The following is a 21,517-nucleotide window of genomic DNA, read 5'->3' as shown; positions in this document are numbered from 1 at the left end:
CATGTTGAGAAAAGCACTGTCAGTGTTGTCAGTCTGACCTACATTATGTATATCTGTTATAGTCACTGCTGCTGCCAGACTGCTGCAGCCATCTTGACTCAACTGGAAGCAGTCTCCATGGCAACTCCACCTTGCAGAATAAAACCAAGAGACAATTGTTTGCCCCTCACCCCCAAGCCCCACCCCCCAACAAACTCCTTATAGCCTGCAACACAACAGCCACCTAACACTGACGGCCTTCAGCATTTTATTATACAGTGACATCATTTTGTATTCAAAATTCTCAACCTGCATGAACACATACTCTCATTTCAAATAATCCCCCAAAGTGAAAGCTGTTGAATTCACTAGCAAAAAGCCAGAGTCTTTCTTTGTTCTCAAAAGCCTCTTCTAAGTGAAAACACACAGCATATCCCATTACATATTCCATACTCTACCACCACCTGGCCTCTAGAGTGCTGTATTACTAAAACTAGCAGGACTCCTATTATTAAATGAACACACCTATCCCCTTCCATTCTCTAAAAAACAAACAAAAACAAAACAAAAAACCTCGTCAGCTTTCGAGCAACATACTCTTTATAATAATTAGCATTTTACATGTTTAGCGATTTTTACAAAAGTCTCTGGAAGGAAGGTTTAGGGAAATGTAATATAATTAAATCACTATATTGCCGTCAGTTTTGTGCTTTTTCGTTTTACTCTGATCGTTTTTGTGTTTACATCCCCAAAATTCAAAGGGTAAAGAAATAAACGTTGTGCTTTTAAAGGAAATGGGTGGTACCCAAGGAAGCCAAACCCCTTTGCAGTAGTCAGATTTATCCCTCAGTCAGTTCTCCAGATTTTCCACGGCTTTTGCATATCCCCTGCCTCCTCCATATGCTATTGGGTTCTTTAACTCCTCCCATTAGCCCTCTGACCAATCCTGCGCATAAACCACTCCCCTAATCTCCTCCTTTCCCTTGTCCTCTTCCTTACTGTCCCCTTCTTCTCCCAGACAGACCCTGCCCTTTCCTTTCTGTCGCCCTGTCTGTGGATTCTGTATTGGAGAGGTTTGGGACACTGACAATGGGAAGCTTTCTTTACGGCCTGCAATGCTGACACTCCTGTTGGGAATTTACGTGAGTACAATGTAACCATTCACTTCTTTTTTATGGTGTCGAATTTCTGCTTTCTCATCCTGCTTGTTCCGTTATCCGGAGTCCTCAGAGATACAATGACTGGGCTATAAGCAGATGAATAATTGATTACTTCATCCCAGCAGCATCTGTGCACGGATAAATCATATCAGAGGGGGCTGTACTTTAAATAAAACAAACAAAAAAACATGATGTCCCCCTCTTTTGTGCTTTTTTTAAAATTGCAACAATCAACCAACTTAAAGTCAACGCAATTAATTCCAGCACCGTTTAAGACAAACTGTTGCACAGAAATTCTCCATTGCTCTGATTTTTTTTAAAGCATTTTTTTTTTCATTGCTTCCTCTTTCAGCCCACACACTTCTCCATTTTAGCTCCTAGCTGGCTGCCGGCTCAGTAGCAGGTGGGCATCTCTGCTGCAGTCTGAGGGCTGGGCTCTTTTAACCAAGCATACATGCTCGTTTGTTAGAGGATTAGTGATCTTCCGTTGGTTTTTCTCATCTGAATATGTATGGAGTGTGCTGCTGAGAAGTTTTGTGAGCCACATGTGAATCGACATGTTGTTTTCTTGTGCCACTCTGTGGCTCCTTGTGTTGCACTGTACTGCAGCAACAGCAGCAGGCAATGCATCATTTTTGAAGACATTTTTTTTTTAGTCTTCAGGCCTAGACTGTGAGCAGATGGTCCAGTGGTTTTGGTATTGATTGTCTTTGTTCTGAAAGGCTCGTTTTATATTTCTCATTTTAGGCTAAAAGTATCTCAAAAGTTTAATTTTTAAAATGAGTGCAGGTGATAGAGATGTTTGCCTGGTTTTGCTCTGTTGGCTGCTTGCACTGGGTCACAGGGAGGGTGCAGACGGTGCGGGATGCTGCGCCAGAGGGCAGATTGTTAGCAGAGCTTAGAGAGTCAAATTATATCTGTGCTCTTAAGGTATACAGGACAGGGAACATGTGCAAGAGAACCAGGGGACCAACAAGGGCGTTGTGTGGGTTATACAGTACTACTCTGCAAATATTGAGCAACAGAGATTAAACTGTAGCTTAGAAGTGACCAGAAACAGCAACAGCTTTTGAATACTAATTCGATCAAACGCAGACATGTAGCATATATGCTATAGGCTATAGCCCTTACCTGCTAACAAAATCAGCCCCCAGTGCACCAACACAAGTGAGAGGATAGGGAACTTGATAAATATATTATAAAAAGATAGATTGCAGGATAATTAGATTTTTTTTTGATGTTTCATATTCAATGATTTATTGACCTGCTTTCCATATTATTATATCAGTATTTAAATGAGACCCATGGCAGTGAGTCAGTTCTCCTGGGTTTATTTTTCCTAGTTTGTGTAACAACATCAAATGGAAACGATCTAATCTAATATAATGCCATATCAGTTTATCTGGCTCCACTGTTAATTGCTAATCAGTGTATGATTAACCTGATTTAATATAATACACAAGTTGGATCGTTCGCCCTTTCTAATCTTTCCTAGTTGTCATCATGAGGTTTGTTGAAACCCCAATTCAGAATAAATAGATTACTGTAGGTAATAACTATAATAATTATAATTATGGTTTATAGCTCTAGAAAGCAATTAGAAAGCACTTATTTTGGAGTTTAGGACAAAATATTTGAAGGTTTAATCTCCATGAAAATGATTGTGCATATTTTGTGTTATTAATTCATTTATTGGATCAGATTATTGCTCACTGATCAACAGAAGAATGACTGTAGATGAGCCAGAGTTTTGACTTGAGTCTAATTGTCAGCTGGTGTCCCTGGTCAGTTCCTGAAACGGCAATCTAAAATTAGAATATAATGACTTATCACAGCCGGTGCATGCTGATAGTACACAGGCTACAGATGACCATCAACCAGTACAAGGCACATCCACCAAACTACCAATACAACAACCACGATGAGGTAGACTACATACAAAACAAAAGAAGGTAAAATGCTTGTGATTGGATCCTCTAATTCTGTGCTTACGTTTGAGTCGGTCCTCCTTTGAAGAGCACTTTTATTATTTTTATTTTTGTTTAGTGGTTTATGAGGCATCGTCAGCCTTTCATAAGACATCATCAAGAGGGATGCAGTCACATCAAGATTACTCGCTATAGATAATAAATATTAGATGAGACTTTCTGAAGCAGCAGAGTGGTTTATTTCAACTAAAAAAATAATCAATATTTTCTGGAAAATACCTTTACCAGTAGACATCTGTAAACCTTCAGCTACTGAACTAAAGTGCTGTTGTTTCTTATATTGAACAACAGTGCAAAGTTCAGAGATGAACGAAATTTATAGATTACAGACTGAGGCATTCACGCTGTAAAACATGTGACAGCACAAAATGGTTAAGTCAATAAAAGTAAATATAGCACAATAAAGTCACAGTTTTTTTTCTTTACCTATTATAATAACATAGCAGCTGAGCACTGGTACTGTTCATTTTATCAAACCAACATTTGTGCCGCTCGGCAAACTGCCAAGCCGAAACCACATTCAGTTTCTTAAATATCCTGAACACGAACTACATTTTCTTAACAAAGAGTAACCCCACTAATGCTTCACAGTGTCTGTGTATCTGCAAAGTACAGCGTGTATGAGACCATATTTGAACTACTGAGTCATAGTATGAGACATCTCAGTCCTCTTACTGCAGGTGAATAAGCATTGCAGGCACCGCTTGTGCGCCGATCTACCTTTTGTTAAATCTGCAGTGCGTGTTGTGCCTGCAGACAGGCTGCCCTGCGTGCCGCATTGTCTTCTGACAATGTTTAGGAGTGTGGGCTCACAAGGCGAGACAAAAATCTGCTGTTGTCAGATCTTATCAATCTAAACACAAAACAAAATGATGAAAAACTGCCACAGTGTTAGTTTTTAGTAGTTCAGTGTCTAATTGCAATCAGTAAGTGTCTATGCTAGGCCATTATTAGGCATGCAAATGTGTCCCCGCTCTTATGCTGAGTGTATCATTCTCAATAGCCTTACATATAATATATAGACACTGTTTTTCTTTTATGTAAAGCCCAGCGTTCCATGCTGTGACTGTTCTGTCAGAGATTGATGCATCGAGACAGATTTCTTCATCTGATGGAGTGTAAGGGGGGTGGGGTGGTGGTGGTGGTGGTGGTGGGTGTATTAGTCTTAAGAAGTTTGTGTGAATAATGATTGATGAGTCATCACGGAGCCGGCATCTTTTCTGTCCCTAAAAACATATAAAACAGACCCTGTGCTTAGATCCAGCTGCCTGAATGTCTCATTCTTAGGTCCACATTAACTTTGGCATTGTAAAGAGTGTAACTGCTCCACATTGTTATTCCTAGTGCAGATATAACTGTGAATAGTTATTCTTGACCTGTGTTCACCTGAAAGTGCTACAAATTGAGACAATGATCACAAATGTCTTCTGAACAAAGTTACAAACAATGAGACATTCGCTGTGATGTAGACAATAGTTCAGATGCTTTGTGATTATGTAATTTATGCTGTGTCTCTGGAGCATATGCTTTTCTCACTTCTACTCTTACTTGTCTTTTCTCTCTTTATATCTGAGTCAAGCGTACAGATATTCCTTTGTAACAGTCTACCTTGTTCCTCATAACCCAGAAAAATCTTTCAACAGCGTGTTGGGTTTATTCAAAATTACATTTCGGGTAATTCTGCTCAGCCTGTGAACAATTACTGTGTGTTGGCACATGAGGAAGGACACAACAGATGTAGCAGAAAACATAAACTACAGTCTATATTTAAACACAATCTGGAGAGCACATCACTGAGGGACAACACTTCTCTCTTCAGGTCAGTGAGGCTTTCACCAGTGTATGCTGGTCTAGTACATAAACAACTGCTGAAGACTCCTCTCTGCTGTGTCTCTTAAAAGTGATATCACAAGATGGTAACACGGATACAAAGTCCGTTTTCCAAGAGATGCTGTATGCAATTGTAGTTCAATAATACTGAGCTGGCTAAGATAGTAATGCTTAAAATAGATTTGAAATATTGGATACCATTGGAGAAAAAGATACTTGTCTGTTACTCAAATAAGGAAAGAGGAAGGGAAGAGGCAAATACTTTATATGGCCACTGAAGCACAAACATCCTGGAATCCTGAATAGTCACTGTTAAGGAATGGTATTAACAATCTGTAAATTACAGCCTTCTTAAAGGGCCAGTTTCTGATTTCTCATTATGTCGATTGAAGTAAAAATTTGACTTGAACATCAGTCTTTCATTTTATTTATCATGAAAGTATCATTAATGGGATCTATGCTCTTATTTGCTCTTATATTCTCTGTCCTACATATACTGTTAAAATGGTGCATGGTCATATTAAATATGGCCAAAACTTCAAATATTATTTATGTATAAGAAATAGAAATCGCCCAAAAGCTCCAGGCTGCTCTAAATGCTCAGAAGTTCAGAAAGGTTTTCTTCTACTTGGCTCATTATGATGTTAGTGGTGCCAGATATTTCTATGCGGTCATCTCAGACACGCAGCTGAGACTGAGTACAATAGCCCCACCCATCCGCTGTCTAAACCTTCTGTTTGGGACGGGCAGCCAATCAGAATAATCGATTGATCGGTTGGAGAGGTGAGGGGCTGTACCAAGGTACAGTATGGTTAGCATACCCAGTCCAAGCATATGGTCATGTGACAGTTCCGTTTTATTGGGCCAAATTCATTAGCTTATCATCTCCTGTATAAAAGAGTTTTTTTGTTTAACTGTGTCTCTCTTAGTCTGCATAGTCCAGAGATATTTGAATGAAACTTCTCCACCAAATACTTTTTCTAAGTTAACAACAGTTAAATGAATAAATTTCAGCCTGTTTGTAATGAATGACCGACTTTATGGTCCGTTCATTTCTTTAATCAAAAGTCTTATTCAGTGTTGCACGAAGGCTGGAGCACATCCAGCTGTAACCAGGTGAGAGGCAGGGGTACACCCTGAGTACGTCACCAGTCTACCACAAGGCAATAGCTCACTATTCATTTGGAATCATGATTTAACTTAATGGAGTACCTTGAGGAAATGCTTGTAAGCACACGTGGAACATGCAGACTCAACAGAGAAAGGCCTCGGGCATGTTTGAAACAAGAACTTTCTGCTGTTGGGAGGTAACGGTGCTAATCACTTCACCACAGGGCCGCTCTGTACTTGAAAATCACATGTTGACATGCTGACACTGATAGTTTTATCTTGGTAGCAAGCTGATTTATAACCATTAACTGAAATTAGACAAGTCAAGTTTAATAACTTTAGGGGCTTATTTTGAGTTATTATTTTTAAAGACTTTAACTCGCTCTCTGTCTCATTGACTATAACCAAGAGATGACATTTTGCATTAAATGTAATAATAGTTGGTCACATAACTGTGGGTCAAAGAATTAGTCATGTATTCAGAATAACATTATATTTTCCTCTATAACTGGAATTTTCCGTCTCAAAAAAAAAGTTGAAATTGCTCTTTCCTATTTATTCCAATTTATCGAGGAGCAAAAAGCCCTGGATTAGGAAGCATGTGTAATTATTTTTTGTTGTTGTTGTTGTTTCCATTATAGAGGACAGCATAACCATAGTGATTTATTTTTTTTATTTTTTTAAAAGCATCTACAGATATAAAAAGTAGCACTTCAATCGGTGGAGCAGTGAGAGGAGAGAAACCCTTACCTGCGCAACCGATTGAAATCTAAGCAGGTTAAGCTGAGGGCAATGTTTTCTCTGAAGGCGAGCTCCTGTTGCTAAAATCCAATTAAATCATTCATATTACATGTGTCTGTTTTCAAGAGAAAGGTTTTGAGCATACACACTTGCTTCAAGCATGGAATACAGCTGTATCATCTTCGGACAGCTAGTGACTAGCCTTCATTCTTTTATGTGGACATGAAGCATTTTCTTCAAAGCGAATTTGAAGTGACTGGGCATGATGGTGTCATCTGAATCTGTGAGACAGTAATCCAGATGGCAGACAGGACCTGACCCTGCAGGAGGAGATTAAGGCACTTAACAGTAATGCAGGGTGAGAGTGGCAAGTGACGTTTTGCAGTGAAACGGCTGACTTTGCAAACATTCGCGCCGTGATTTTCTGCAGTAAAAAGAGAGGAAAGGGACTATTGACCTCATCTGTATGAAGCGCTGACTGTGCACTTTTCATGACAAAGCCTTGTGATTGCTGTTTAATCACATGCTTCCTCAAACATTAGAGTAAACTGCAGATTGAAGTCTTTAGTCTGTGTTTAATTAAATATATTACTATTTATGTTGTACATTAGGTATTCTCTAAATTCACACAGGGAAAGAAGGTTTTTAATGAAAGATCTGTCTGTGGTGAGGCGAGTGGGAGTAACTGAGCCGAGGAGGGCTGCTTGAAGAACAGACAGACAGGCAGGGAGAAGGGAAGGTGGGGGAGACTGTTGCAATCCTAAAGACAGTGGCCAGTCTGTCGAGAAGGGAGGAGCCTAGAGGTCTTGGCTCATCATACTTCCTCCTGATGTCACCGTTCAGCTGCTGCAATTCAGAGTCTATGTAAAGGGAGGACAGCCCAAGGAGGGGAGGGCTTTTTAGGGGAGACAAGGGAAGGGGAGGCATAGAGTTTTTTGGGAAGGGCTTATTGTGAATGGGCTTGGCAGACCTCCTTAGTCAGTAGGCCTTCTGATCACTTGGGAAGAAACAACAATAGAGTCTGCGTGCTTGAGAAAATTCCCATCTGTCTGTGGCTGGGCTCAGGCATACTGATGTCATGAGTGCATTTATGTGGCCGAGAGAGAAAGAGAAAAATGACAGGATAATAAAAAAACAGGGAGAATGAGGGAGGGGAAGAGATGTGGGGCGCTGAGCTGTGAGCAGAGCTGAAATGCCATTGTTATTGCTCGCTGCTCTGTGTTGCAAAAAGGGACAGCTGCCGCCGAGGCCTGCTTGCTCATGTGAGGCAGAGAGCCCAGCTCACCGTGAATTTTTCCCCATCTCCCCTCAGACAGAGAGACAGGTGGTTCCTGAACTCAGCCTGCTAAGAGTCAAGGGAAGGAACTAGAAGGAATTTGGGGAGTGGCATTTCAAAGCTTCCTCTTTCCTCTTGTTGCTCTCAAAGAAAAGGGGCCTAGTTATATTTTTAAGGCATCAGCTGAAAGACAGTTTTGTTTGGTGAGACATGTTATAGTGACGCAACAAGGAAACTGATAGTAAGCTCAAATAGAGTGAATCCTTCTTTTGTCCGGTCTGTGTGCATTGTTTTAAACTGCAATGAGCAGGATGTTTTTACGCTCATAAACATGATCAAGAATTTTAAAAAATGTTATACATTGTCAGTTACTCAGAATATGACATCTTGCATCAGTGATGGTGTGCTACATTCATTTACATATTTTGATCTGTAATCAGGTTTAAAATGACGGCTCAAGGTCAACTGTCAGGTTTCCCCGGCTCAAAGGTTCACTTTGATTAATAGCACCATAGCAATTAACCTTCTCATATACGTATCAGATAGCTGTTTTAAGCTTTCTTGGGCATTAATGAAGCTATTGGGTATCCTAACTGTTCATGATCCTACATAACAAGAACATATCTTGCTAGTGTTACAAAGAAAATTGAAAGAAAAAGCAAAAGAAAATAAATTAATTGCCTTGGAGTTCTTTTCCCATGTAATTTGACATCTCAGCAGTCGTCACGGAACTGTCTTTGTCAGGGGATAAATTCAGTTAATTTGTAATGAATTTTTTGAGCTTTAATTCAAGACGTGCAATGCAGTGTCAAGGTTATTAGCGGATGGTGCATTACAGAAAATTATAAGGAGCCTAGAGTGTGAGTTACCTGACTGAAGGTGTTTTGTAGGACAGAAACTATAGAGGAAAAAACTGAAAACAATAGGGCTCTTTACAGTGTTAGCCAAACCAAATGACAAAACACACCAATCCTCCTGCTGGAATTTTATTATCATATGAGTCACTCACTTTTGTAAGCGGTGTTTATTGACCAGTTTGTCTGTGTTTTTGGACTCCATGTAATCCTTTATGTGCTTATGTACACTATGACAGATGTACGGCACAACATTGGCATGCTAAGTTAATCCCTGCTTGACCCAGTGGTATAATTTCATGTAACAGCAACTCTGCCATCTGAACTGCAAGCCAGCAGGCATCTACTCATCTAGGAGTCATATTAAATAACAAAAGTGACACAGTACACCGAAAAATATCACCAAGAGTAAAACATCAGTATTAGTATCATGTTTTGATTGGCTTATACTGTGTATAACTTCTAACACTATTGCTGACAGCATAATTGTCTCCACTAAGAGTTCTACCCTGCAGTTTTAATCACATGTATATGTTTCTTTCCACTGTGTGAACTCAATTGGGGGTTTCACTTATAAAGTTAAACAACCTCTGGTGAGGGAACTCATACTACTTGACATAGTTTGATAAGCGAGACCATAAATTGCTCGCGGATACAGGATTTAGATGAGGTTTTATTGTGTTAGCGGGACTATGAGTCATTTCTTCCTTTGCTCAAGCAACTACACCCTGTTCACCCTGCCTGACTGTTTCCTCGAGGCTTTCTTGACCTTTCTTCTCTTTCTTTCACCTTGTTTGCACAGGTTAAGTGTTCCCAGTGTCCCCTTTGAATGTCTGTCATTATGGCGAAGCGTGAGACTGGCAGCACCAGCCCTGTGGTGAGGCAGATAGACAAGCAGTTCCTGGTCTGCAGCATCTGTTTGGACCATTATCACAACCCAAAGGTGCTACCCTGCCTGCACACCTTCTGTGAGAAGTAAGCCATGAATCACTTAGCTTTACAAGGTGATCGACACCAGGAGATCAAAGTGACAGTAAAGAGATAAGCAGACATAAAACATTTAGAAGCAAAATAAAAAAGATGAGTCAGCGTTTGGCTATTATAGGATGCAGCGTGCTAGATTTTAGTGTACTTTAATGTCTTTTTTAGCAATTTCTAAATTTGGTATCACAGCTCCTCGCTTAAGCGAGCTATTCTGTCATCATCATGGTTTCTGCATGACGTAAGTCACCAGCTACTCTAAGCTTGGTCACAAGAAAAGCACACAGCCTTTTTTTAGGGCACAGCTTTGGTAATAGCAAATACTGATTTCCACAGCTGTGTTGCTACAGTAGTACTGTTTTTACATCGTTGTGCTTAGTAACCACTCAAATCACATTGTCCAGTCTTCTAATCAGGTCTCACCCTGAAATTGGTGCTTGACTGCAGCTTTATTAACTGATTTCTTTAACATCTTATCTGATTGTAGATGTCTACAGAACTACATCCCTCCCCAGTCTTTGACACTATCCTGCCCAGTGTGCAGACAGACTTCTATCTTGCCAGAGAAGGGTGTGGCAGCCCTGCAGAACAACTTCTTCATCACAAACCTAATGGAGGTGTTACAACGAGACCCAGAGTGCAGCCAGCCTGAGGCGGGCAATGTTCTTGAGTCAGCCAACGCAGCTACAACCTGTCAGCCCCTTTCTTGCCCTAATCACGAGGGCAAGGTAAGCTTTAAAAAATAAAAAAATGCTGATGAAAAATAGGTCAGAGCTGTCATACCTCATCTGCATGTTCATGACCAGGCTGCCGACTGTTATTGGATTAAAAAGAAATGCCTTCTGTATATATACATTTGAACTTCTGAGCAACCTTGACCTCAGAAATGTGACTTTACTTGCCTCAACTGCACCATCTGCAGGTGATGGAGTTTTACTGCGAGTCATGTGAAACAGCCATGTGTCTGGAGTGTACAGAAGGAGAACACAGGGAACATGTGACGGTGCCTCTAAGGGATGTGCTCGAACAGCATAAGTCAGCCCTTAAAGGTCAGCTGGACACTGTTCGCAACAGGTAAGATTTTTCACTGCTTTAACACATAATCTATTATGCGATTGCTTTTGGAAGACATTAGTAAAATTGGATGTGTAAAAGTATAAAGAGCTGTAATCTGCGTTTGTTTTTTGCTCTGGCAGACTACCTCAGTTGACAGCTGCCATTGACCTTGTGAATGAGATCTCCAAGCAACTTACAGAAAGGAAAAATGACTCTGTGACAGAAATCAGTAATACTTTTGATGAGCTGGAGAAGGCCCTACACCAACGCAAGACTGCTCTCATTACTGAGGTGGAAAACATCTGCAGCACCAAGCAGAAGGTCAGCGATCTTATTCATTTTAAATTTGATGCATTTAAAAAAAAAAAAAATCATGATAGCTCTGCTGACTTTCTCCATCTTCTTAGGTGCTTCAAACTCAGCTTACCTCTTTGCTTCAGGGCAGAGAGAACATTCAGAGTAGCTGTAACTTCACAGAGCATGCACTGAGCCATGGGAGCGCCACTGAAGTCCTTCTGGTCCAAAAACAAATGGGTGAGAGGGTGAGTGCTCTGGCAAGACACAGCTTTCCCGAGCATCCTCATGAAAACGGACATCTGGAATGCCAGGTGGAGACGGATGGATTGAGGCGCTCCATTCAGAATCTAGGAGTCCTGATCACAACGGGGGCTGTAGGCCATACCAGCGTTGCCACCGGTGAAGGTCTGCGACACGCACTAGTTGGCCAACACACCACTATCACAGTCACCACTAAAGACAAAGATGGAGAATTGGTGAAGACTGGTAACGCGGTTCTTAGGGCAGAGATTATCTCTGCGGATGGGGTGTGTACTGAAGCTGAGGTGGTGGACAACAAAAACGGCACCTACGAGGTTGGATACACCCTCCGCTCTGAGGGAGAATTCACCTTTTCTTTGCTGCTATATGAACAGCCTGTGAGGGGGAGTCCTTTCCGTTTGCGTGCTGTCAAACCGTCAGATGTCCTGCAGTCGCCAGACGATGTGAAGAGACGAGTGAAGTCCCCAAGCGGAGGAGGAGGTCATGTTCGCCAGAAGGCCGTGCGCAGGCCTTCCAGCATGTATAGCACCACCAAGAAAAAGGAAAATCCAATAGAGGACGAGCTGATATATAGAGTTGGTGAGTGAAAAAGCGTTATTTTGGATATTAATCGTACTGTTGACTGTTCTTACAATCTTCCATCCATGCATATTTTTATGCTTTTAGTGCTTTTAATTTACTTTTAATGGCACAAAATGGTGACTTATCCTTAAAAGTTTTAATATTTTCTTAGTGTTAAAAACATGGTGATGTTTTGTTGATTTGACAGGAACAAGAGGGAGAGATAAAGGAGAATTCACCAATCTTCAAGGCATCTCGGCCTCCAGTAATGGTCGGATTGTGGTAGCAGATAGCAACAACCAGTGCATACAGGTCAGTGGCTAACCTATTTAGCTTCAAAGAATTCATTTTTTGAAGTGTTTAATAATTTATTTTCTTTTTTTATAGGTTTTCTCTAACGACGGCCAGTTTAAGATGAGGTTTGGGGTAAGAGGTCGTTCACCAGGCCAGCTGCAGCGCCCCACAGGAGTCACAGTAGACATGAACGGGGACATAATTGTAGCTGACTATGACAACAGATGGATTAGCATCTTCTCCTCGGATGGCAAGTTCAAGGTTGGCATTCCAGTCAGTAAAAGAAATGTTTTTTGTTTTTAAACCGCACGATTATAAAGTGAAACTAGATTTTAAAACAAAACTTTGTTTGTAACAGAATAAGATTGGTGCTGGAAGATTAATGGGCCCCAAAGGTGTGGCTGTGGACAAGAATGGACACATTATCACGGTTGATAATAAGGCCTGCTGTGTCTTCATCTTCCAATCAAATGGGAAGTTGGTGACAAAGTTTGGCGCCAGAGGAACATCAGACAGACACTTTGCAGGTACTGAGTGATGTTAAATCAATAAATGGGATATTTTTATATATATATATATGATCATTTTATTAACAATGTGTCTTACGGAAAATGACAGAGATGAAGTTTCATGTATCAGGGCATGTGGTTGGGCCAGATTTACAAAATTGATTTCTGTTTCTTCACAGGAAAGTTGATTTGAACAGTGCTAGTGATCAGCATGTCTCTATGCACCCTTCATTTGTTTTAACTAATGAGTGCATGTATAGCTACTTGCTTAATTAGAGACATTAACACACAGTTAATGTTTTGGTTGTTGCACTGATTGTCCTAATTATAAATGATAAATTATACACCCTGTCATCATAGCACAGCTGGAGTCCGCAGTTCATGATGTACACTACTGCATGCCAAGTTTTGACGATCGTCCTTCCCTGTTGTTCAGATGTGGGGGGGGGACTAATTTGCATGCTTTGCTGGAATCCCTCATTGATGCCGCTCCAGTTGTACAGCAATATTTAAGTTGAACTCACCCGTTCGTTCACTTTCATTTCTCACTTATAACTTTTCTTTTCTTTTAGAGAAAAGTGGTGCAAACATTGCACTGGATACAAAGATTAGTAAATCTGGCCCTGTTTTCAGTAAGTAATATATTCACTGTGACTGTGAGCTAAAACAATGAATCTTTGTTCTCTTTTTCTACATGTTGGTGCTTCAGCCCTGTCATGTCTCAGCTCTGAGAGTTTCTCTGTGATCACTTGGTGTCTTGTTTTTGATGTCCAGAAATAGTATGCCTCTTCATCTCATACACTGTAAACGGACGGATGACTCATCTTTGCTGTTCCCTCCCTGTCTCCTCTGCTTTCAGGTCCTCACTTTGTGGCTGTAAATAACAAAAATGAGATTGTGGTAACAGACTTCCACAACCATTCAGTGAAGGTATGGCTTGTTGCAAGTATGTGCGAACATTATGTTTGAAAACCTGGGACTTCTTCCAGAAAGTGTGTTCAATAAACCTGAGTTGATTAGCTCTGAGATCAGCAAGTCTGAGTTTTCGGTTCCAGAGCAGCTGAATTAAGGGTGTACATGAGTAGAAAAAGAAAACCATCATCGGTAGTGCTCCAGTATCAGGACTCACCATGGCAACGGGTAAATAAAGAGCAAAGCCTCCATTTGAATCCAGTAAACTGAAAAATATGAACATGCGTCAGTGCTGACCATGGTATTTATCTCAAATGGAAGGGCAGGAAAGAGTAACTTTAATCAGGTTGGTCTGCTCTGTCATCATCATAGGCAGACTGTGGTCATCATTATCCCAACTGGAATTTTCACTAGATAAATCTGTAATCCTGATTTTCAATTTGATTTTCAAATCTAATTATTCAGCCATAACCCAAGAAGGGTAAAATATAAGTGAAAGAAACAAAAGATAACAGACAGATTACTTATGGACCGGTGATATTAATTACCCAGATAGCAACAGACTACAGGGCAGATCCGCCTTCAGGGCATTTCGATTAATTAAATAAAAGCTGTTTTTCCTACAGGTGATGACCATTCATTGTCTGAATGATTATTTAGTAAAAACTGAATCTTCTAATGGAGTGTAAAAAGCTTAATTTTTTCATACAGAGAGTTTCATCATTTCTGAGATTACTGAATAAAAAAGTTTAATGAAATTTACAGAAAAAAAACCTCTGCTTTAATGTTCCCAGTTTAACCATTTATAATCTGATCTAATTTCAGCCTGCACTAATAGATGATGGCTTTTTCACAGTCATAGCAACGGTGTTTAGATGTTGCTGTTAATAGTAAAAGTTTAGTAATAGTTTCTAATATAATTGAAATGAATGTAAAGTTGTTGTTGGGTTTTTTTGTAATTGCAAACAAGTTTAAATTTAAATGGCTTTTAAAAACATTATATTAGGATGAGGTGTTTTAAATAAAGAATGCAGATTATAATCAGAAGAAATTAAGCTGTTGAACTGATTCAGATGGATGAGCTGGGAAATGACTGGTGCCAAACTGAGTTTGGGTCTGATCCTTATCCATTTTGGATCCGTCCCGCCGTGCAAGTGGACTCCAACATGGACACAGTTTGCTGATCTGTTACAGAGCATATGAATTTCAGACACTGTGCCTTTGACAGCATTTAATGACTGAAACGCAATCTGTGAACACATTGCTGAACATGAAACGCTCAGGACACAGGCTGTCTGTAGCTGCATTTAAAAACTCATGACTCAAAGGCCTAAAGAAAATCATTTCAGCCTCATCTTCACTCCTTCACTCAAATGTTCACATCCTCTAGAAGATCCAACTGTGACAGACATTTTTCACAGTGTGACCAATTACAGTGTGGGGAAAATGGCTGACAGTCTGACAGCTGCATTACTGTCTAGAGTGTGAGAGACAGAAAGATGGAGACTATAGATTTTAGTGTGAGCTGATTAAAAGTCTGAGTTGTAATCGCTGTCTCCATCCTTAACGGTTGACAAGGGAATGAATGAAAAAGTCTTTTTAACCACTGGTTGTTGTTAAGTTCAGAGTTCAAGTCAACTCTCTTTCTGGAGCCTAAAACCCAGATTTTCTCTTAATTCAGGTTTAACAAAGTCAGCGATGTTAGCTAAACTCTCTTCCTACAATAGGACTGAAGTCACTTTAAGATACCAAAACTGAAGCAACCCTCTCCGATAGCCTCTTTATTTTGCAGGTTTTTTAAATCTTAAAATAGTGCTTAGCATTCTGATAAAGGCTGCATACCTGTTCCCCCCCATTGTTTTCAGCCATGCACTTGGACCGATTTTAAAATCAATCAGTTTCAACAGAACAAGAAAAGGCAGGCAGACTCAAACCAAACCAAACACTGCTGTACTTCTCATGCTGTGAGGATGTGACTGGCATTTTTCTTTACTTGTCAGCATCATTCACCCATTTTCTTTTATGCTTAATCTTACCTGACAGGTGTACAATGCAGATGGGGAGTTCTTGTTTAAATTTGGCTCACACGGAGAGGGGAACGGCCAGTTTAATGCTCCAACGGGTGTGGCTGTGGATGCCAATGGAAATATCATTGTTGCTGATTGGGGAAACAGTCGGATCCAGGTTAGTTTGCGGAAATGAATAACTGGAACTGCGTTACACTTGCAGTAGTCACTCATCTAATCTGTCCTTCAATTCTCCATACCCATCCAGGTGTTTGACAGCTCAGGGTCTTTCCTCTCCTATATCAACACATCAGCGGACCCGCTTTATGGCCCCCAGGGCTTGGCTCTCACATCTGATGGCCACGTGGCGGTGGCAGACTCTGGGAACCACTGCTTCAAGGTCTACCGTTACCTACAGTAGATACCCGAGATAGCCATCTTCAACACCGCAAGCACTGACGACACAACCAATGTATTCCACAAGGTGCAATGATTTTTCCAGTACAGCCTTTTGTGTGTCGCCTCACCTTACCTTTATGATGTGAATTGACCATAGACAGCATAAAAGGTGGACGTCGCTGACATCATCCATCTCATTTCAAAATACCAGATGTGATGAGGAGGGGTGGGTTTAAATCTGAAACTGCTTGCTTATTGGCTAATGACTTACAAGTGGTTAGCCAATGATTGGGATAATCATAGCACATTAATCAACAGATAATGATCCTTTTTAAAACATTGTATGACCAAGATTTACAAAGTAGACTTAATTTTTTATTCAGTGTGCCCCAAAATGAGTGACTAAGTCACGAGGGAAGGGTTTACAGAGGTCAAGACAGAAAGCCATTTTCCCATAAACATCTATAGGGTCAAAGTCTTTTTGCAATTACATCTATTGCATTCTGATGGCCTTTAAGCTGCTGCTTGCACTGGCTTCCTTTTTGCTTACCTGGAAACTACGTCCATGTTTTATCCTGTCTGTGGAACTGACGGTTAACTTTAAAATTGAGTGACGTAGCGTAACTCGGAACAAGCGATGACTTGAAGCTATGGACTGGTTTTTGAAAATCTGCAAATACTGACGTGGATGGTATTCTTAAACAACACTTTCTGTGAGAGCTGACAAGGTAGGAGATAGTTGGAACTATTTAATCAGCCATAACTCGTCCAGATGCATGAAACTTTACTTTATCTTGATACCTAGACAACAACACAGTGCACCCATTAGTTGCTTTCTCATGAACTAGTTAATGCTTACAGTGAAATAAACAGCGCTATGCTTCTCCAGCAATGAAATGTAAAACTTCTCATTTACTGACATCTCACATAAGTGTCACCACCATCTGTGCATTGATTTGCTGTATGTACTGTATATACATGAATGTATATTGTGTATATTAGATCACTCCCTATGTATGTGCTATGATTTTTCTTTTTCTTTTTCTTTTTTTTTTTGGAAACACTCAGCCTTGTGGCAGTCCAGATCACAGGAGTCAAGGATTCCCGGATTTTAAACACGTGTATGGCAGCTGTTAAAGAGTGTGCTTTCAAACATACCCAGCACATGCTTAAATGAAGAATCGTCATATTTATTGCTATTGCAAGCAGCACAATGATCGTTTTTGTTATTATCTGTTATCTTGAAGGGGGAAAACAATGTAAAATGCTAATTTATTTTATTTTATACTAGCTCAGCATTTGCAAATTATTTTTCTAAATATTTTTTCTTTCTTTCAAGCTTCACACTTTCTCCCTTTCCCCAAATTAACCCCTTAAAGCAGAATTCAGTATCCACCCGCATCTGGGAAATGTAGATCAGTGTTTGTGCACTTGGGCAGCTCTTTTCCAAAGCTACAACCCTATCTGGTTTTTATTTACAATAACAACAAAGTATATCAGTATTTAGGTTTCTGTGTTTAGGATTTTGGGTTCATAGAAGCACTGGCTTGCCTTTAACAATTCAATAGCTTTTATTCAAGTGCTACCACCTGGATAGAAATAATACAGATATCTCAGGAAATCCATCCAAATTTCACAATATCAGTGGAAGAATATTAAATAGTTGGTTTTTTTTTTTTTTTTTGGTTTTTTTTTTAATTCATAAACTCATAGACATAATAGTGGAACAGGCACATTGGGAGCTTTGCGAGAAAACTGTTAATTTGTGCAAATTTAATCTGAATCCAAGGTCATACCTATTGGGACGGAAGATGAATTCTGTTTTATTGTGTTTGTTGCTTTGTGGTTTTCATATTAGAAACTGTTACAGATGTATTACCAGAAATGACCGTTTATGAGAGGACATTGACTAGCAAGCACATTCACGCTTAAGAGTACACTATTTGTGATACTGTTCTAAGCTTTCTGTCAAATCTGAGTCTCTGCCTGGCTTCCATCATGCCATGACTCTAAATGAAGGACTCATTTGTTCATTCTATGTAATGTCAAACAAAAACACGGTGCCACGACAGAAGAAAGACCGGGTGCAAGTCTGACTTAATTAATCACAGTACTATGCTCAACACCCAGACACTTCCATAACCTTTCAGTGTGGAGCTTTTCTGAGCTGCAGGATATGACTCAAATTCTACCAGTTAAGTCAGCTAGGAAGCTGTGGTTTTCATGCACCTCGACTCGTTGCCAAACAGGAGCGAAGACATGCTCATCTTTTTGAGATGTGTCTAAAGCATTTTATCCGACCCAGTCTTGTTTTCTCTATGAATATGCACTGGTAATAAAAGCACATGATTTACTGAGCTGCCGTGTATGTGTGTGACTAACATTTGTTTGTTTGCTCTGCAGGGAAATTTTTTTTCTCCCCAAATAAAACCAAATCGTTTAACAGTAGTGAAAATGAAATTGTAATTTACACAGGCACTGGGGACACACATTCTGGGCTACAGTGGGTACAAATTTCAATTTCACTGGCTTGTTATGACGCTGCTTTTCCCAATATTTCTATATTTATACAGATTTCATGAAATCATTAAGTTCAATGCTATTTTCTTGAAAAATTATTTATTTGCAGACCATGTTGTCTTCCTGGTCTATGTTACAAATACTTACAGCACATACAGTATGCATCTTTTAACAATAACTGTTCCCAAAACATCCAAATGGTATATTTATATGTAATACATATGTGTATATACATAGATACATCATTGTGCATAAAAAATGCACTCAGCGTATTAGAGTATAGTAAAAGAAGCACAGTACATTGATACAGTGTCAAACCTAGATTAGCAAGCAAAATGTGCACCGAAAAACAAAAAAATCATACTGTGGATAAACATTTCATCAAGGTATTTTATCACAGGTTGCATAGAATTGTTTTCAATTTCAAAATAATAATAAAAAAGCAAACAAACTTGACATTTATAAAGTGATTATGAAGTTGATGTTTATTATAGGATACACAGCAGTATGAGGTAATCAGATTTTATGGCAACATGGATAAAGTTTTTAGCATTTTTTCTTTCAATGCAAACTGTTAATATCTACTGCAATATCACAATAATAAGCATGTCATACCGTTTGAGAAAAAAAGATTTGATGAATCAAAATCAAAGGTGGAAAAGGATTGATTTGTGTCAACAGAACAATACTTGGAAAATAAATATATTTAAAACCAAAATATCAAAAAATCAAAGAGAGAATGATTGCAGATTAAACATTTCATTCCCTTTAAGTGAAATAAAGCATAAAAAAAAGCACAGTCAACATGTAGCCCTGTTGAGAAAGGGATTTAGCAAGCTCTACAAAGCTACAGTAGGCAACACTTACAGTAGAATTTAAGCGTACCAGTTATGAATGTAGTTCCTGTTAAAAATAATGGATGTGAAACCATTACTACACTACACTGTACACTGCAGACCAGCTATCCCGAAAGCTGCTGTAACACCACAGGATCCTTTAAGAGAACTGTTTAAGTTCCCCTATCTGATTCAGTGTCATATGTTAACTAAGAGAAGAACAATAACCATTAGATAAATACAGTTTCTCATGGGATATACTGTAAAATACAAACATGTGGAAGTACAGTAGATCAGACACATTTGCCACAAGCCAGTTTAAATCAGCAGTGAGACTTTTTTAAAATCCTAAAGTACAAAAATTAATTGCATGCAAGAACATAAGCACAAGAAAATTATATTCACTTGGATGATTTTCAATTGAGCGTTTTACTGAACACACAGGACACACATTTTACATCATAAAACCGTAAAGTCCTGTGACTTCTTAGGCACACACAGAATCGAATCATTCTCTGTAAGAACAGACAGGTTTTTCCAGTGAAAGCGTACTGTGGACAGTGTCAGCAAATGCAAAATATCCGGCCTCTCTAGACCTACTCAGCAAAACACCAAACACCATTCAAGGTAAGAGGCATCTTCTGTAGCACCTTTGGAAACCTAATAACACCTTTTTGGATCAAGTGGCATCAAAGGCCAATTAATAAGTGACAACTTGGCAAGTGCCTTAAAACAGCTACTAACACTGTCCGTTTCCTAGTGTCCAGACCACTCTCCAGCATGAGGAGTGATGCAATATTTCAAGTAGATTTCTGAATAGAATCAAAGCTCTTGTAGTTTGTGTTGTTTCACACGCAATCTTCAGTTTTTTTATGTAAATGTGAGGCACTTGCAACATAAAATAACTTTCTCGATCTTCAGTCTGTCAGTTAGACCTCTGAGCTGTCACTGATGTTTTGTGTCATCATGGGCTCTGCGCTGCTGGAGTTCCTGGGCACTTCTTTCTTCTCTTGTTTGGACCGAACTAGTAACACCACCACAATGATGACGAGAACGGTAAGTAGCAGCCCCACAAAGATACCAATCATCAAAACCAGGCTGTCGTCACCGTCCCTCTCTTTGAGCTCTCGAGGGATCTGTCCTTTGGTAAAGATCTCCCTGTCCGGGCTCGTCCTCTGTTGGCCACTGCGGTCCAGGGCGATGTGCAGGATGTTGGTGCCACGATTGTTACTCACACCAATGTCCTCTACTATATCTAGGACATCATTAGCTGATCTTCTGAGGCGATGTTGACTCTTCGGTAGCAAATCAGTGTGCTGACTCATCATGTGGTACTCCAGGCTTCTCTTCCCTATGCCACGGTTAGCATTGTCCTTGGACCGGACAGTGTAGATGGTGTGTATGTACCACTCTCTTCCTGCAGCCACCTGAAACGAGCAACAGCTATTATTTTAATGTCCATCCATGTGTCTCAAATTGCCCAGGTAAAGAAAAGGACAGAATTGATAAAGGGGTTTTTGCCACCTCCTCCCTATATTTTAGTGGAAGGCTAAAAGTATATCTATTCTCAGAGATCCTTAACTGCCAGCTTTATTAAACTATAACCATTAGAGTCAGATCTAACAGTTCCGTGCAGAGAGTAGTACGTATGTGCTATGAAACCTTTATTTTTTGACATTTTCTTGTAAGGAACAACTTCAGTTTTATTTTGTGATTAAAACAGAGCTAAACCTCACAGTCCAGTTCAGTCCAGTCACTGCATAAACTGAATAGAAAAGCACAAAACTTGTTTAACCATTGGAAAATGCCCTGCCAGTCTGCAGACTTAATGATACTGACTTTTCCTTGTTAACAAGCCAAGAAACATAGATTCCCTGACCAAAAGCAGCAATTTGGACATGGTGAAAAGTGGAGAGTGTGAGTCATACCAAAAATACATAACTCTGG

The 21,517-nt window shown here is 39.7% G+C and overlaps 2 protein-coding genes across 3 annotated transcripts in view; one reads left to right on the top strand and one right to left on the bottom strand.

The window, feature by feature from the left end:
* Nucleotides 1–984: 984 nt before the first annotated feature.
* LOC146694424 (tripartite motif-containing protein 3-like) lies at nucleotides 985–18,571 on the top strand. 2 transcript variants are annotated; one of them, XM_085430586.1, is made up of 13 exons: nucleotides 985–1,121; nucleotides 9,741–9,913; nucleotides 10,407–10,647; nucleotides 10,842–10,993; nucleotides 11,116–11,296; nucleotides 11,383–12,112; nucleotides 12,303–12,406; nucleotides 12,482–12,649; nucleotides 12,747–12,915; nucleotides 13,470–13,529; nucleotides 13,757–13,827; nucleotides 15,853–15,993; nucleotides 16,084–18,571. In XM_085430586.1, exons 2-13 carry the CDS (start codon nucleotides 9,768–9,770, stop codon nucleotides 16,234–16,236), a joined length of 2,316 nt encoding a protein of 771 aa, XP_085286712.1. In that variant the 5' UTR covers nucleotides 985–1,121; nucleotides 9,741–9,767; the 3' UTR covers nucleotides 16,237–18,571. The 2 variants fall into 2 exon arrangements, with proteins under 2 accessions (XP_085286712.1, XP_085286713.1); XM_085430587.1 differs by lacking the exon at nucleotides 13,470–13,529.
* A 238-nt stretch (nucleotides 18,572–18,809) lies between these two features.
* Nucleotides 18,810–21,517, bottom strand: part of LOC146694423 (FRAS1-related extracellular matrix protein 2-like) — a 50,668-nt gene continuing 47,960 nt past the window's right edge. The window contains exon 24 of the mRNA XM_085430585.1: nucleotides 18,810–20,997. Within this exon, the coding sequence (XP_085286711.1) occupies nucleotides 20,500–20,997 (498 nt within the window). The 3' untranslated portion in view covers nucleotides 18,810–20,499. The remainder of the gene's footprint in view (nucleotides 20,998–21,517) is intronic.

This window comes from Copadichromis virginalis, linkage group LG14 (assembly GCF_057382275.1).
Source record: "Copadichromis virginalis isolate Kocher_CV1m ecotype Utaka linkage group LG14, C_Virginalis_male_GT1.1, whole genome shotgun sequence".
Lineage (NCBI taxonomy): Eukaryota > Metazoa > Chordata > Actinopteri > Cichliformes > Cichlidae > Copadichromis > Copadichromis virginalis.
The sequence above is the reverse complement of the archived record's forward strand: the minus strand, read 5'-3'. Positions and strand labels throughout refer to the sequence as shown.

Coding starts and splice junctions, on each gene's coding strand:
- LOC146694424 (XM_085430586.1), top strand. CDS start 9,768: ATGTCTGTCATTATGGCGAAGCGTGAGACTGGCAGCACCAGCCCTGTG. Junction 11,297..11,382: donor TCTGCAGCACCAAGCAGAAG/GTCAGCGATCTT, acceptor CCATCTTCTTAG/GTGCTTCAAACTCAGCTTAC. Junction 13,828..15,852: donor TCCACAACCATTCAGTGAAG/GTATGGCTTGTT, acceptor CTTACCTGACAG/GTGTACAATGCAGATGGGGA.